The sequence below is a fragment of the Leuciscus leuciscus genome (assembly GCF_965113295.1).
Source record: "Leuciscus leuciscus genome assembly, chromosome: 11".
NCBI classification, from domain to species: Eukaryota; Metazoa; Chordata; class Actinopteri; order Cypriniformes; family Leuciscidae; genus Leuciscus; species Leuciscus leuciscus.
The window spans coordinates 1,010,967-1,028,466 of record NC_138735.1 but is presented as its reverse complement, the minus strand read 5'-3'; the positions used below and the strand labels follow the sequence as shown (position 1 = coordinate 1,028,466).

Genomic DNA, 17,500 nt, shown 5'->3' with positions numbered 1-17,500 from the left:
GATGTGATTGTGATTGTTGTATATCACTGGTGTAATGGTGATGATCATGCGCTCTAGCCTCTGGTTCTCTCATCAACGGCCCATTAGTTATGCTAATATAATGAAGTCACTGTAATGGGGCTCATTCATTTCCTCCGACCTCGCGGCTCGACTCAGTATGTGGCACAGCTTGCTCTCAGTGTGCGTTACTGGAGAAAATAAAGAAAACTAGCAGTCTGATGCTGTTCCCCATGAGACACACAGTATAAGGTTGAATACTTGATTTGCTCTCTGGTTTGACTCTACATGAGCTGGGCTTCACTGGGTCGAGCGAGCTTTCTCTTGATTAGCGAGTCTCGGTCATTAGCAGATGCTGTTGAGCTGAAGCTCTTGGCAAAATGTCCTTTGGTTCGTACAGTCTTCTTATTCTGTCACGTTGAAGAGCAGTAATCCCTGTTGGAGATCTCCTCGCCCATCACGGGACACAATACACACTCATCAAACCTTCAGTACATATCCCAGACAGAACCATGGTGTCGGCCCAGATCCGGCCCACATGTGGGATCCACGTGTACCAGACGAGCCGGATCTGGGCCGACACTATCGTTCTGTTCGGGATCAGATCAGCACAGATGAGCTTTCAGCGCCCCGTCACACACTCGACGCAATGCAGCGCCGGGCGCGACACAAGTGTGTTTTGCTAAGTACGCAGTTTTAATTTTCTCGTCCTGCGCCGCGTTGTTTAAATAGCGAATGCATTAGCGCTCATCTGTGGCCCATGAGCTGCTGGTCTGAGAACGAGTGTGTGTTCCGGCGCATTGATGGAGCGTTGCTATTTTGAGAAACTGAAATAAACTGAGCCGTTGACCGACTGAAACCTGCTCTAAAGTCAATGGCACAGTATTGTTTTGTTTTTTAAAGGGGTTGTCGGATGCAAAATTGACTTCTATATGGTGTTTGCATATAAATGTGTGTTTGCAGTGTGTGGACACAACCACCATACAATGAAAAAAATCCATTCGTTCTTTTTTTAATCTTCAGAAAGTCTAAACACTCTCAATAATCAAGCGTTTGGATTTTCTGACATCACTATGATGTCACGACCATGAACCCGTCCACGACCACTGACCACGAGTTGCTCATTATCATTTAAAGAGACATGCACCGAAACGGGTCGCTGTGAACAGAGCTGGTTTTGAGGAGGCTAGGGTAAAGGGTGTTGTTTTACACAACCATTGAGGAATTTTAACCAAAGTATGTTACAAACTTTACATGAACACCCTAAAGAGTCATACCAACTTGTGGACAATGGATGACTGATGACCCCTTTGAAGGGCGCATTAGTATAGCGAGTCCACAATGCGCTACACTTTGTCCCGTAGATGTTCTGCTTTAGCCTTAACCTCGCACACACACACACACACACACACACACACACACAGCTTTAACCTCGCACACGAGTAGATCCATTTCCTCGCTAGAGAAGCGTTCAGTTTTTTCCGCTTGCTAATTCCGTCAAGTAAATAGCGAATCTGCCATGGCACGAGCGCAACTGTCTTTTAAAGGGAATGGAAGACAAGTCTCTGATTGGTTTATTGCACGTTATGCCCAAAACACACAAATTACTCATTAAGAGAATAGAGACGACCCTTTTAGACCAGCGCTGGGAGCGCCGACATGCGCTCAGATCGTTAAAATATGGCCCTCTGTCTGTCACTTCACATGCACAGCTTCAGATTGCTCTTTATTCAGCCGGAAGGTGTGTGTTCTGCTCTTTAGAAAAGCTCACACAACAAAAGAAAAAGGCTCATCAAAGTTTGTCTAAATTTGTGTTGGGTAAAACATGAGAACTGAGCAAATATTTTCAGGAGGAGACTGAAAATGAAAGTAAACTACAGTAAAATACTGTAATACAGTCAAATATACAGTAAACGACCGGCGTCAGCAGCAGTGCTCATAGTGTAGATCCTCATGAGAACAGATTGAAGAGTGAATCCACCGTTCTTACTCGAGTAACCCAGCGACAGTCACTATATCTCAGTGTGTTAAAGATTCACATTCCTCTGTTTCTACAGGCCAGTGTTGGGTTTGTTCCCGATCACAGATGCTCAAGGCAGTTTGGACAGGGGTTAATTGAGAGAATCTGAATAATTAATGCTTCTTGGCCTATTTCATATTTCAGGTAATATCTGCATGCAACGGCAGCACATTCTTGAATAAATAATGCTCTGGTACATCGGGAAGACAACAGAAAACAGAACATCATTCAGATTAGCATTCAGTTAACATGAAGGAATAAAAGAGCAGTGGCAAGGGGGAAAATAGCATTAGCCGGTCAGTCTTGATTGTTAATTGGTTGTTGGTTTCATCAACTAGCTAGTCAAATTTGGTAGGACTGGGGGATATGACGATATATATAAATGAGCTCCGCCTCCTTTCAGATACCAAAATACCCCACAGATCATTTATTACAAAATTTGCCCCTTTTTGGGTGTGAGCAAAAACACGCCGTTTTTGTGTGTCTCTTTAAATGCAAATGAGCTTTAGCTCCGCCTCCGTTCAGAAGAGGGCGGAGCCTTTACACAAGCTTCAGAAACTCCGGCAATAACAGAACAGGCCAATCTCACTCATCCAGAATCCCAGAATAACCAGTAGCGAGTGCAGCCTTACGGAGAGACTCAGGAAGAGTTTCTGAATGTTAGTGGAGACATTTCTGTAGTTGTTGTGGAGTTACATTGATCATCTCATCATCATGTTTAACTTCTCCACAAGTGTCCACAGTTCCTGATGTGTTTATAAGACAGCGGTGACATGTTCTGGTCAATAGTGTTCAGTGCTCGTCTGTGCTCAACCACAGAACAGTTTCAGGCTTTGCTGGATCTTTATCAGTGCGTTAGAACTGGTCTCTGTTGTCGCGTGTGGAACCAAATGTCGGCTGGTATGTGTAAACGTGCAGATTAAGGGCCGGTAATATTATAATAAGATCCTCTTCATACGTCAGAAGGAGAGCGAAATCTGATCGGATTATTTGTTGTCATGCTTGCAGAGAAAGACTCACCAGAACACAGTTACTGGGTTTCACTTTTCACGTTTTCTGGGTTGGTAGAAGTAGCCTGACTACGTCAGACTTCCTACTTCCGCTAATTTCATTTCGCTCCTGTAGTCAGTCTGAGATAGCAGCCTATCTTTCAGTTTTCCACCGGCCTGAAAACAGCCGGGCCAATCAACGAACAGAGGGCGGGCTGAGAGCCGTGACGTAGACGCTGATTGTACCGTGGATGCGTAGATTTACTTCACATAATCTGCAGAAGTCATTCACAGCCATGATCACTTCGGTATTTCGCTCGATGGTTTAGTTTTTGCATCATACATGTGTTTACTGTGGAAGTTAGATGCGGCTGAGCATGCGCATAACACACACCATAACCAAACGTTATGTGATTGGCTTACGGGTAACCAATGATTTTAAACTTCAGACAAGCGCCCCCCCCCGCGCGAGAGAAAACACTTCTCTATTATGCCCTTCCAGACTCTGTATACGAAGCAAAGTGAAGTAGCAGAGTCTGGTATTACCAGGCTATGGTAGAAGCACCGATTATAACACTTACACACGGGAAAAGTCAGATTTTCATCATATGACCCCTTTAAGTCTTTCTTTAGTGGGCAGGAGTTAGTGACATATTAGAGTGATAAAGAAACCTGGATGAATGAGGAATAAAGAGCGGGACGTGCTTGATGCCGAGAGTTGTTTATAGTGCAATACGCCACAGATAACTCATATTCACTGTTCAAACACTGACAAGCAGCTTTCTTTGCGCGACTAGATGAATCTAAGTATTCATGTAAAGATATATGTCTTGAGTAAAGATAAACAGATGGAAGAATCAGTAAAGTGACACCAGCCTAATAAACCTGCTCTGTCATTAATGTTAATCTAACAACGAAAGACCGAGAGAAAATCACTCACTGCTCTCGACTGAGTCACTTTTGTAGCTTTAATAAATATCATTTATCATTATAACCCCTCATTATAACACATTTACAAAATCTTAAATCTTAAGTCTCTTCATCTGTCATTCCTTCACTTCCCAGTGCATATCCATGCTTTATTAAAGAAGAATTGTGATGTCAGTCAGGAGATGTGTGTAATACAGCAGGAGAGGTTGTGGAAGAGAAACTTTACACGAATGCTTCCATCATTAGTTAAAATCCCACAAGCACATATGATGTTCTTTGATGGTTCATCTCGCAAAATATTAGTATTCTGTGAATCAGTGGATGTATTTTCACTCCAGTTTCCCTCTGCTTCGTTCATCACTGTTCATGTTTTCCGTGATCACTAGTGGAGTGGAATGGGAATGATCCGATGTGTGTTTTGACGTGTGGATGTTCTGGTCCACAGATGCCGCTCGTATGAAGACTGCTGTGGGACTCGCTGTTGTGTTCGGGCTCTCTCCATACAGAGGCTCTGGTACTTCTGGTGAGAACGCCCTTTTACTCTGCTTTTCTACAGTTTCAATTGTGTTTAATTTCACTCTTTAAAATAAAGGTTATCGGCATCAATAGTTCCACGAAGAACCCTTTAACATCCATGGAATCTTTCCATTCCACAAAAGATTCTTCAGATTATTAAAATGTTCTTCACACTAAGAAAAAAAAGCCTTTTAAAGACTGTTCACCCAAAGGCTCTTTGGAGAATAAAAACATTAAAAAGGTAATTAGTCACAATTTATCTCACAATGACATTTATTCTCAGAATTGCGAGTTTATATCACAATTTTGACTTTATAACTCACAATATTAAAGTTTATTTCTCACAATATTGAGAATAAAATTCAGTGGCGAAAATTAGCTTTAAAAAGATAATTCTGACTTTATAACACACAATTCTGAGATAATAGTCAGAATTGTGAGATTAAAAGTCACAAATACCTTTTTTATTTTTTATTTTGTGGTGGAAACAAGCTTCCACGTTATCTGTTGCAACATGAAGCTGATTATTGTTGTCACACGTTTGCTTGATGAGGGCTGTGATTGGCAGATCGTGTTGTTCTCGTCTCTGATAGGCTGCTGCTGATGATGGGCGTGCTCTTCTGCTGCGGCGCGGGATTCTTCGTTCGCCGGCGGATGTATCCGTCTCCGCTCAGCGAAGATCCGGCCTTTAACGTGTCCTTCACCAGACAGCCGGTCAGCACTCCAGGTGAGGACTCAGCTCATGCCAAACCATCTCAACACCTGAAGGTTTCATACATCAACTGAGCAGAAATCAGCATGAGACCCTGGACCACAAAACCAGTCACAAGGGTCCATTTTCTGAAATTGAGATTTATACATCACATGAAAGCTGAATAAATAATTCATAGGACAATATTTGGTCGAGATACAACTATTAGAAAATCTGGAATCTGAGGATGCAAAAAAAATCCAAACATTGAGAAAATCTCCTTTAAAGTTCTTCATTTATGTTCACGATTGTGCTTCATTCACTCACAAACATAAATGCTTTATATATTTACGGTAGGAAATTTACAAAATATCTTCATGGAACATGATCTTTACTTAATATCCTAATGATTTTTGGCATTGAAGGAAAATCGATAATTTTGACCCATAAAATGTTTTGTTGCCACAAATATACCCGTGCGACTCGAGACTGGTTTTGTGGTCCAGGGTCACATATCTTCCCCAAACTCTGTCTAAGGCATCAGTCACTGATTGACAGCTCCTAAATCTCCTGAGATGATTACCTAGACAAAACTTCTGTGTATTTGTGCAGTTTTTGTGTTTATATGTGTAGTTTCACATCAGTCTCGATGAGGTTAGGACGCTGGCTATGTGAACAGCTCACTAGGTTTTGGAACAGAGCCGGAGTGTGTTATATTCGGAAACTACAACAGGACAAATCTCGTCCTTATTGATTATGATTATGATGCTGCTGCTACAAAATATGTCCCTCATCTCACAATGTGGCCTTTTTCTGAGCCAAACCCGGTTTGTAAACGCAGCTCCCGAATCCTCCCTCTCCATTAGTGTTGGTAAAGGCAGATATTACGAGTCGGCTCCTGCTTACAGCCAAGGCTGGCACTCCAACACACACTTGATTTATTTCCTCATCTCTGAGCCAAACCAGCAGAAAACTGCAAATGAGTCATTCAGTGTGTGAGCAGATCCGAGCCAACATACGCCACACACACCACACACACACCACACACACACACACACTGTCCTCGTGTGCGGGAAACAGGACTTCTGGACTGGCTGTTTCGTCAGCGAGTGCTTTGTTAGTCTCTTGCTGTTTTCATGTGTTCACTGTCAAATCAAATGTTGCTTCATTTGGCTGCGAAACAAGAGTGTAATTCAGATCTTTAAAGGAATATTCAGAGTTATTTTCTCTTTCTGTTCTCTGCGTCCGTGTCATGTTGGCATGAAAGCTGGTTTCTGCCACGGAATACAAAAAGGTTTATATCTCACAATTCTGACTTTATTTCTCGTAAGTCCAATTTGAGGGAAAAAAAGGCAAAATTGTGAGTTATAAATTTAGAATTGTGAGGGAAAAAAGTCTAAATTGTGAGATATAAAGTCGTAATTACTCTATATTGTTTTTTTTACTCTATGGTAAAAACAAGATTCCTGGAATTGAAGTTATTGAAATGTTTCAGCTCATCCCTCAGTTCACAGTAACGCACTCGTAATGAAACCCTAGAAGGAAAGTGATCCACAGGAGAGCAGGAATGCCGAGCTCAGACTTCTGTGGAAGGACTTACAGAAAAAAAGAGGTTTGGTACTTGAGCTGAAAGTGGCCTAAATTGTCTGTTTTGGGTGGATTTTGATCAGTTTTTCTCTCAGCTCAATGTAAAGAGAGATAAAAAAAGCCTTTCATGTCTGTTCCTGGTGAAAGTAAGCAGGTTTGATCTGGTTAAGACAAGAGTTGATAGTCAAATCAAATCAAATTTGGTTTATAAAGCACATTTAAAATCAAACTTGGTTGGCCAAAGTGCTGTACAGGAAAGAGAAAAACAAAACAGGGCAAGAAACATGAAAGTTACGGTAGATTAAAAGCACAAGAGAAAAGATGCCTTTTTAGCAAGGATTTATATCCAGCTTATGTGGAAGCTGTTTAGACATGTAGGGGTCTGTTGCTCCACCACTGCGAACGCTCGATCACCCCTGCATTGTAAGCGAGATCGTGGGACAGACAAGAGATGTTGATCTCTTGATCTATGTGATCTGGATGGATTGTGAAGGACAATAAAGTCAGAAAGGTATTTGGGGGCTTGGTTGCTGAGAGATTTATAAACAAATAATAACATTTTAAAATCAATGCTGTATCGGACTGGTAACCAATGCAGAGAACGTAGGATTGGGGTGATGTGATCTCGTTTTCGGCTGCCAGTGAGCAGACAGTTCTGGACCATCTGGAGACGAGAGATGGAAGAGAGAGGTAACCTGACATATAAGGAGTTACAGTAGTCGAGTCGTGTTGAATAAAATCTTTCCTGGAGCTCAAACAGCAGAGTTGGCACTTGCAACACCAAGTTTCATGGGTTCAATTCCCAGGGAAAGCAAGAATTGATAAGAATGTAAAAATGTGTACCTTGAAATGCAATAAGTCGATTTGGATAAAAGCGTCTGCCAAATATGTAAATGTATAAATGGCTTGACTTTGGCTAACCGGCATAGGTGGTAAAAACTGGCGCTGACTGTGGGATTTATTTGTTTGTTCAGTTTTAGACTACTGTCGAGATCAAAGTTTTTAACTTCGGAAGTAAGGTGTGGTGTGGTGTGATCATAGAGCTCATTTGGACCAAATTGGATAATTTGGGTTTTATCATTATTAAGCAACATGAAATTGTTAGTGAGCCACAGCTTGAGTTCATGAAGACAGTCTTGTAAACTCTTATATGTAGAGTTATCTTTGTGTTTTATAGGTATAGAGTTGGTATAGGTATAGGGTGTCATTCGCATAACCGTTGTGCGACACACCACATCTACTCATACAGTAATGGATCCTGAGGGTAGCATGTACAATGAGAATAGTAGAGGTGCCAGAATCGAACCCTGGGGTACCCCACAACTGAGGTGAGTCGCAGATGATGAATGAGTACCGAATCTAACAGAAAAACTTCTGTTTGATAGGAAAGACTGGAACTATTTGAGTACCGTACCGTACATGAGATACCAATCGAACGTTCCAGCCGAGATAGGAGAATCTTATGATCTACAAAGTCAAAAGCTGAACTCAAGTCAAATAGCACTAAAGCCATGGTGTCGCCAGCATCTGTCGTTATTAAAATGTTTTTTAAAAGAGCAGACTCAGTGCTGTGAAGGGGTTTGAAGCCAGATTGAAAAATATCAGGAATAGAATGAGTGTGCAGTTCTGTCGCTGTATAAAGATTGATTTTTCAAGAATTCGAGTGACGGTTTCTTGAGGATGGGAGTCGCAGTGGCGAGTTTGAAACAAGCAGGGACAGTCCCAGTCGAGAGACAGATATTAATGAAACGCAAAATATCCTAACCAACAGTGTCAAATACCTGTTTTATAAAACGAGAATAAAGAATATCTGGAGAAGAAAAGGTGGATTTTAGTTTTGAAGTGATTTCCTTTCATGTCTGAAGGGAGACCAGTTCAACTTGGCTCCACTGTGAGCAGGAGAAAGTGGGATCCATCAAGAAATGATGGAAGTTTTCACACTCAGTGGAGGAGATCAGAGTTAAGGAACAGTTCTGGAACAGTGCGGATTTTTTACGATGATGTCGGATATGAATTTATTCTTAGCTGTCTTTTAGAAATTATTTAGTGAAATATCAGGCGAATATCGCTATTTATCCATGGCTGGGGCTTGTTTTGTGGATAGATAAGCTTTCAAGGTGCAGTGGAGTCTAAGATGTTGGAGCATTTGTTATTAAACGCTTGTATCTGCTCATCGACATCAAGATAAGAGTAAAGGAGTCAGAGATGAGAGAATTATCGGCCTCCGAGTACATTTCAGAAAACACATGAGAATGCGAGGTTAAGGAGCGAGACCAACGAGCGTGGAGTGGTACTGTTGTGGGTGGTGCTGGAGGGAATGTTGAAAAGAGCAATGGTTTGTGGTCAGAGATTCATCAATTTCAATATCAGCCACAGACAGACCATATGACAGTATTAAATCTAATGTATGACCATGGCAATGAGTGGGATCATTCACCCACTGAACAATATTTACAGAAGTTAAACAATTTTTTGGCTAAAGCATTAGCAGAACAGCAGACATGAATGTTAAAATCACCAACTATTAAAATATGGTCATATCTAGTCAGGACAATCCCCAAGAGATCTGCAAACTCATTTATGAAGTTACTGGATGAAGGTGGACGGTAGATTCCGTAACAGTTTACAGTTTTAGAAAGTAAAACTGGATAGGAAGAGTTTAGATGAATTTCCTGTTCAGTTGGAAACACCGTACTTGGAAACACCGTACTGTTTTTAAAAATAGTCACAAGTCCGGTTAACCGGGGAGTGTTAACGAAGTCAAACTCCAGGGGAACCAATTCAGAAAAAGCACTGAGATCACCTCTTTTTATCCATGTTTCAGTCAGTCACTGTTAAGTCCCCGGCTTGTCTAGGGGTGTGGGACTAACAAACAGATATATACCCAGAGTGGAAAAACCACGGATGACTCAAAACATGTGTCAAGTTCATGTATTTATTTATTTCAGCCCTATGTAAAGTAAACTACAAAAATACTCAATAAAAAAGTGCAACACAATATACAGTCTCCACGGCTCCCACCGCGTTACTGAAAACGCACACTGAGATTGCCCGCCGCTCAACACGCCGACTTCCAGCTGATCGGGAACCCCGGTCTGACAGCTGCCTCTACAGAGTCACTTGACAGACGGCGTGGGGAGAAGCTAAGATCAGCACCCAGCAGATCGCGCTACAAACCACACAGTAATCCACACAGTAGTTCACACAGGAGTTCACACAGGAGTTCACACAGTCTGACACGAGCCGCCCAGGAAAAGTGAGAGACTCGAGAGCACTTCACTGGCTTAACTTATACACCCCACTAATTGCAACTGATCCGCTTCAGCTGCGGGATTCTCACCGCGTCTCCCCCCGGCGTCTCCTTTCGTGTCTCCCCCCCGCGTCTCCCTCCGCGTCTCCTCCCGCGTCTCCTCCCGCGTCTCCTTCCGCGTCTCCTCCCGCGTCTCCTCCCGCGTCTCCTCCCGCGTCTCCTTTCGTGTCTCCCCCCCGCGTCTCCCTCCGCGTCTCCTTCCGCGTCTCCTCCCGCGTCTCCTTTCGTGTCTCCCTCCGCGTCTCCTTCCGCGTCTCCTCCCGCGTCTCCTCCCGCGTCTCCTTTCGTGTCTCCCCCCCGCGTCTCCTCCCGCGTCTCCTCCCGCGTCTCCTTTCGTGTCTCCCCCCCGCGTCTCCTTTCGTGTCTCCCTCCGCGTCTCCTTCCGCGTCTCCTCCCGCGTCTCCTTTCGTGTCTCCCCCCCGCGTCTCCTTCCGCGTCTCCTCCCGCGTCTCCTCCCGCGTCTCCTTCCGCGTCTCCTTCCGCGTCTCCTCCCGCGTCTCCTCCCGCGTCTCCTTCCGCGTCTCCTTCCGCGTCTCCTCCCGCGTCTCTTCCCGCGTCTCCTCCTGCGTCTCCTCCCGCGATAGAACTTCAAAAGCGCACCGCATAGATAGCCAGATAGGTTTGACTGAAGCGGTGGTGAGAAAAACTCATAGTTGTTTAGATCGGGGTAGATCCCAAAAGGCATGGAATGATAAATGTTATCATAATCGATCAACGAGTGACAACATAAAAACAACAGAGTCAATAAAAACATTGACAGTAGCATAGAGGGCAGACGGCAAGCCACACACACCGGCGCCATCTTTGACAACACTTTGATAGTATTTGATACAGAGGGCTGATTAATGATCTGTCACTCCAGATTCATGCAGCATGTGTAATACTTTAATATTGTGGTCATGTTTTCAAAACAATGTAATAGTTGAGCATGTTAAACGTTTATATACAGTGCTGCACACAGTCCTACAAGACTTTTATTATGAAATGTGTTTCACATTCATCTTTACACATTTACATTTACATTTATTCATTTAGCTGACGCTTTTATTCAAAGCGACTTACAATTGCTATATATGTCAGAGGTCGCACGCCTCTGGAGCAACTAGGGGTTAAGTGTCTTGCTCAGGGACACATTGGTGTCTCACAGTGGATTCGAACCCGGGTCTCTCACACCAAAGGCATGTGTCTTATCCACTGCGCCACCACCACCACACATTGAGGAATGAGTCAAAATGTGGGATGTGAAAAATGTGCAGAGAACTGCGAATAAACAATGCTTTACAATTGGCAATGTTCATAGTTTCATGATAAACTGTTTTCCCAACCACTAAAACACATATTAGGAAAATAGGTCACCTTTGTATGACTTTAATAAGTTTGTATCTGTTCTGAGGGAAAATGACCCGAGTCATTATATTTGCTACTTGAGTGGAAAAATGAATTTAAAATCTGAATACGGCTGCAATTCCTTGGGTTGTATTGCTAAGGCTTTTATTTTTCAAAGCACAAATGAACATGAAAAAGGAAAAGCACTCTCTGCTTTATCTAGTTAAATGGAAAAACAAAATAAAAAGGGTCGCTTGAGCTCCAGTTTAAGCAAACAAAGCTTGACACGCATCAATGAGACTGAAGCTAAATCAATACAACTGCTAGAAGTCCAGTTTATTACAGTAAATCTGAAGGATATCTTGCATTCGGAAACAAATTCAGCTCTAAAAAATATGTAGGCTTCATAAAACACCATAATTATTCAGCAGCCTACAGCACTTTAACTCTTTTACAGCACAGCGCTTCTACATTCCCTTCAGCTCATTCATATCTGACGGAGCTGTCAACAATATTCATAGTCTGCATGTCAGGTACATAACCAGGAGTTTGTGCATTCACTGATAATGGTAAGTGCTTGCAGAAGAGCTGCTTCTTGAATGCTTTGATGGTTTCAGCAGAGCTGGAAGAGATTGGCAGATCATTTCACCAGAGAGGAACAGAGAGAGTGAAGGTTTTGAAAAAAAAAGCAATTATATATATATATATATATACAGTGCTGCCTGAAAGTTTGTGAACCCCTTGCAGAATCTGTGAAAATGTGAATAATTTTTAAAACATAAGAGGGGATCGTACAACATGCATGTTATGTTTTATTTGCTACTGTCCTGAATAAGATGTTTTACATAATAGATGTTTACATTTAGTCCACAAGACCAAAAAAATTATAATAATGATGTACCCTTGATTCCTAATACTGTGTGGTTACCTGGATGATCATGGCCGTGTTTGTGTTCTGTGATGGTTGTTCTTGAGTCCCTTGTTTGCCCTGAGCAGTTCAACTGCACAATGTTCTTCAGAAAAAATCTCCAGGGCCTGAAAAATCTTCAGTTTTCCAGCATCTTTTTCATATTTGAACTCTGTCCAGCAGTGACTGTATGATTTTGAGATCCATCTTTTCACACTGAGGACGACTGAGGGACTCGAACACAACTATTAAAGCAGGTTCAAACATTCACTGATGCTCCAGAAGGAAACATAATGCATTAAAGGGCTGGTTGATTATGATTTCACTTTTCTAACTTTAGTTAGAATATGCTAATCAATGACTAGAAGACAGCTACACATAAGATACATAAATTCATCAACTAACCATTCAGAAATGGTGTCTACATGTTGTCACTTCTTCTTGAGTCTCGCCATCTTTGTCTGACTCTGTTTTGAACATAAAATGCTTAACGTTTTTGATATTTTCAGTGCATGTCTGTGTGAGGTAATCGAAGCTGCTAAGAACTAGCTGTTGTAGCTCCGCCCCCTGTGCCGGGAGCAGCAGCTCATTTGCATTTAAAGGGACAGACACAAAAATAGTGCGTTTTTTTTATTTATTTAAACATGCTATATAAAATATATGTGGGGTATTTTGAGCTAAATCTTCACACACACTCTGGGGACATGAAAGACTTATTTTACATCTTGTGAAAAGGGCATTATACCACCCCTTTAAGAGTCAGGGGGTGAAAACTTTTGATGTCCTGGCGCACCCAGGCCAAACATCAGCTTCTGTGTCTTCAGCAAGCGCTCTGTGTGAAACTGTCTCTGTCTAATTATTGTTGTTTGTCCACAAGCATATTATATATCCAGACACGAGTATAATGGCGAGCAAATAGCATTTTGGATCGTGTGTTCCTCCCTGCCCTGGCTTCATTACGAGTGGGGATTCACATGGTTTGAGTTGTTTGTTTGGGACTTGCTTCGACCTATCAGAAGGTGACGATGTTTGGTCTGGGTGTGCTTTATAGCTTCCTGCCATGACGTCACCCGCCTCTACGCCATTGGACTGATTTCACAAGTGCTTCATGACGCACTCACACAGAGCGTTCCCACAGCGTCATCTCGACGCAACGTCTCAGTCCCTCTTCAGGGAACCGAGGTTACAGACGTAACCAAGGCGTTTCCTAACCAACTTCCAGCTTGGCACAGAAGTTCATTTCACATCCAAAATGCACTAAAACTAGCGAAACACTTCATTCATGATCAGCTCATTCTTACAGAACACTAGCAGAGGATTCACTCAGCAAACACACATTGGGCCCTATTTTAACGATCTGAAACGCAAGTGTCAAAGCGCAAAGCGCAAGTAACTTTGTGGGCGGGTCTCGGCGCTGTTGCTATTTTCCCGGCGGGATAAATGACTCTTGCGCCAGGCGCAAATCTAAAATGGGTTGGTCTGAAGTAGCTTCATTATTCATAGGTGTGGTTTGGGCGTAACGTGAAATAAACCAATCAGAGCGTCATCTCACATTCCCTTTAAGAGCAGATGCGCTTTTTCCATAGCGGATTGCTATTGTAACGGCGGATTTGCCAGGCGCGCGCCAGCAGCGGTTCACAGCCGAGGAGAGCAACGCTCTCGTCACGGCCGTAAAAGAGAGAAGTGACATTGAAATGGAGAAACCCACCCAAATTAACTTCGGTTAATTTGGGTAAATGTGTAAGCTAGATGTATGCTTTTATAATAAATTGTTTATCTATCTATCTATCTATCTATCTATCTATCTATCTATCTATCTATCTATCTATCTATCTATCTATCTATCGTAATAATGTATGATTTGCAAAAATGAAAACTGCTGCTTCTGTGTAGATGAGAGAATCAAAGTGCGCGTTGTGCTCACGCTACATTGATTATGGCCAAGCATGCGCCCTTAAAATAGCATATGAATAACATGCGCAACGCGCCACTGACTTTAAACTATTTTTTCCTGGTTAGTGGCGCAATTGTTTTCTAAACCTGCAAAATACCATGAAGGAACGTTTGCGCCGGAACACGCCTCCTCTTTGCGCTGAACCGCCCCCGGGAGCGCAAGTGTATTTCCTAGTTAACCGACGTGCGTCTGTGGAGGGAAAAGTCCGCTTTGCGCGGGTGCAAAATAGGAATGATACATGCGTCGCTGTACAAAGTCACTTGCGCTGGGTGCAAGATAGGGCCCTTAATCACTCATAAAACACTAACAGGAGCATTATACAATCATATCTTTTGTAAAAATGTATTTTATAATTCACTTCAGTTTGTTACATGATCCATGTTTACTTTACTATACAAAAATGATTCCTAAGTTTTTTATTCCCCCTTTTGAATGGATGGTAATAAAGCTGTAGATCTAATTGTTTTGATAGCATTTAATTTATTGTATGTGGAAATGTAGTAAACTGCTGTCTTATTCAATGCTGAATCATGTTAGGTTTCGAACTTCAGTTGAACAGTTTTATAAGGAGTATGTAAACATGTGTGGAACATAAATTAGATTGAATTATCTCAGTACGAGAGCAACTTTTATTATGACAGCAGCTTTATATCAGAGACAGTTTTTATAGCGCTAGTAAACCTTGACATTAATTCAATCCATGTGTCTCCAACAGTCTCTCAGCAGCCGGGCATGCAAGGCTACGTTGACCCCTGTGTCGCCATGACGACGGCCCTGGCCCCCGCCTACCCTGGTCCGACCCCGGCGACGCACGTGATGAGCTCCTTCCCTCCGCCCCCGTCCTACTGTAACCAGCCGCCGCCGTCGTACGAGCAGGTGTTCAGCGGCGCCGAGAAGAAGAGCCACACACAACCCTCGCAGTGAGGACACACACACACACACACTTCCTTTCGTTTGCTTGTTTTCAGGACGCCTCTTTCTTGCCCGTCCCCCGTCGCGTCGTCTGATCGGAGGGGCAACAAAGAGAACAGAGTCCTGATGGGATGAAGAAGGAATGGACTTCTCTACCCGACAGAGATTTGAGGAACCTTTCAGGATGGGAAGCGCTGGAGATAGTGGGAGTTTCAGATGCGCGGTCACGATGATCCGAGATGGAAGCGACCCTTGACCTTCAGGTGCTCCCGAACCATCCCGACGCCCAACCGTACTCAAGAACCCCAAAAGCAGGGAGTTTCGTACTGTAGACATTCTGATCCACATCATGCATTTGAGCTGTTGCTTTGTTCCAATCTACACGCTTTCATGGGTCAAGAAACTCTTTAATGGGCAGAAACTTGAAATAGATGATGAACTCACATGGAGTGAGTCTATTGAAGCCATGCTCACATCTGTTCTGGTTCACTTCCCCCATAATGCCCTGTTTCTGTGGACGGGCTAAGGCTCGTTTCAGGTTAAACGTCTCATTTCGTTAGAGTTCGTTCTCTGCTGATTCCTTATTATATCACTGAAACATGTGCAGAAGAACCAGAAGGCTTGACCCCCAATGAGAAATCTAGCTGAAGTTTATAGTGTTGTTTGGAGGGAGTGATGCATTTACTGCTTGAAAACATTCTAGCCTCTTCCTCAGCATGAACACGGATAACACGACACCGTACTTTAACATTACATTCATGCATTTACCAGAGACTTTTATTCAAAGCGACTTATAAGAACAAAAGCCATTTTTTGGAGCCAACAATATTTGTAATATCCAGGGCCCGATTTCTTTCACTGATCAAGCTTTCTATATTTTCCAGTAGTTATTTTACATGCAGACAGAGGAATCTCTTGAAAACTCTCACATTTAAAAACCTCAGTTAAATTAAATTAGAATTAAAAACAAGAAATGATAGTTTGCATGAATAAATGAAGCCTATTTTTAGGACAATTTAGGAACTTTTATTTGTTGATGACCATAAAGCGCATTAACACTCGCTGCTGCTCGCTCATTTCTGACAGAAACATTTTACTCAAGTTTTTTAGAATTTTGGCACTTGCTGTGTGAACTCACAAAAACATCACGGACACGATTGGAAAAAGGTAAATAGTCCTGGAAAAAATTGTCAAACTTTTTCTTTTTGTGCTAAAAAATTAGCCAATTAGAAACGAATGCGAGATGAATTTCCTCCAGTGGAAGCGTTTGGTACTGCGCCCGAACAAACTCTTACTGAAAGCTCATTTTTTGAGGTATCAACATCAAACTAAATATATATATTTTTAAACTTACAAAAAAAAACAACAACAAAAAAACATTTCGGTCATTTTGTTAAATAATAATTTGGGGAAATGTGGTTAATTACAAAAATGTCAATGCATAATTCCCCCATTTTCAAATATAATTACATTTTTTGGTGTGAATTACGACCCAGACATGTTCTTGGTAAGATTCACCCACATATACTTACTTAATGATCATTGTTTGGAAAAGTATATCAAATTTGGAGGCTATTTCCAGAACACTAGAAGTGAAATGTCAGTGTTTTTTATTTAAAATGTACTCGATATTAATTCAACATGTGAGTTATTTGACTGAGCATATGTGGAAAAAACAAACCGACTGTAAAGTTGCACATTCTGCATACTTATGATTAATATTTTGAATGCCGGCTGGTTAATATTGTTGATGTTGTGACCGTGAACAGAATGCACCTTCGGGATCAGGAATGCCGACGTTATGGGAACAGAGAAGGACCACCGGTTGGTCTATTCACCTGAACATATTTTCAGTGCATAAATTGCATTATTTATCACTTTTCTCCCTGTTATTGACTGGAAAACTGCCCATCATTAATAGGTCCTGGTGTATTTCGAGATATGTTTGGAAAGTGTTGTTTTTCTGTAGTCGTGGTTTCATTGTTAATGTTTTATTTTTCATATGCTTGAAGTGTTAACTATGCAAAGGAGGGATGTTTGTAAGAGGGTGTTTTGTTTAAACCTCCTGAACTCGTGATTGAAGAGATGTGTAAGGACAGCTGTGACATGTGACGTGTCCTCAGTTGATGAAGCGGAGTGTTTCCTACAGTCGTCGACACACCAGCAACCATCAGTCCAACAGTGTCAGACGAGCTGCTGTAATAAAGGTCCCTCTCTTTGAGACGTTTGCTACACCTTTCACACATGTCGGGTCGCTTTAATGTGTTACACACACTCATCTCATGTTGAAATGTAAACACAATATTCTAATATACTCACAAAGGGAAGTTATTCCATGAGAAAATGACCACGACTGGCAAT

At 42.2% G+C, this 17,500-nt stretch overlaps 1 protein-coding gene across 1 annotated transcript in view; it reads left to right on the top strand.

The window, feature by feature from the left end:
* vopp1b (VOPP1 WW domain binding protein b) overlaps positions 1–17,380 on the top strand; it is a 36,908-nt gene extending 19,528 nt beyond the window's left edge. Inside the window, exons 3-5 of the mRNA XM_082184558.1 lie at positions 4,382–4,459; positions 5,046–5,179; positions 14,943–17,380. Of these exons, the coding sequence (XP_082040684.1) occupies positions 4,382–4,459; positions 5,046–5,179; positions 14,943–15,151 (421 nt within the window). The 3' untranslated portion in view covers positions 15,152–17,380. The remainder of the gene's footprint in view (positions 1–4,381; positions 4,460–5,045; positions 5,180–14,942) is intronic.
* Positions 17,381–17,500: the final 120 nt, after the last annotated feature.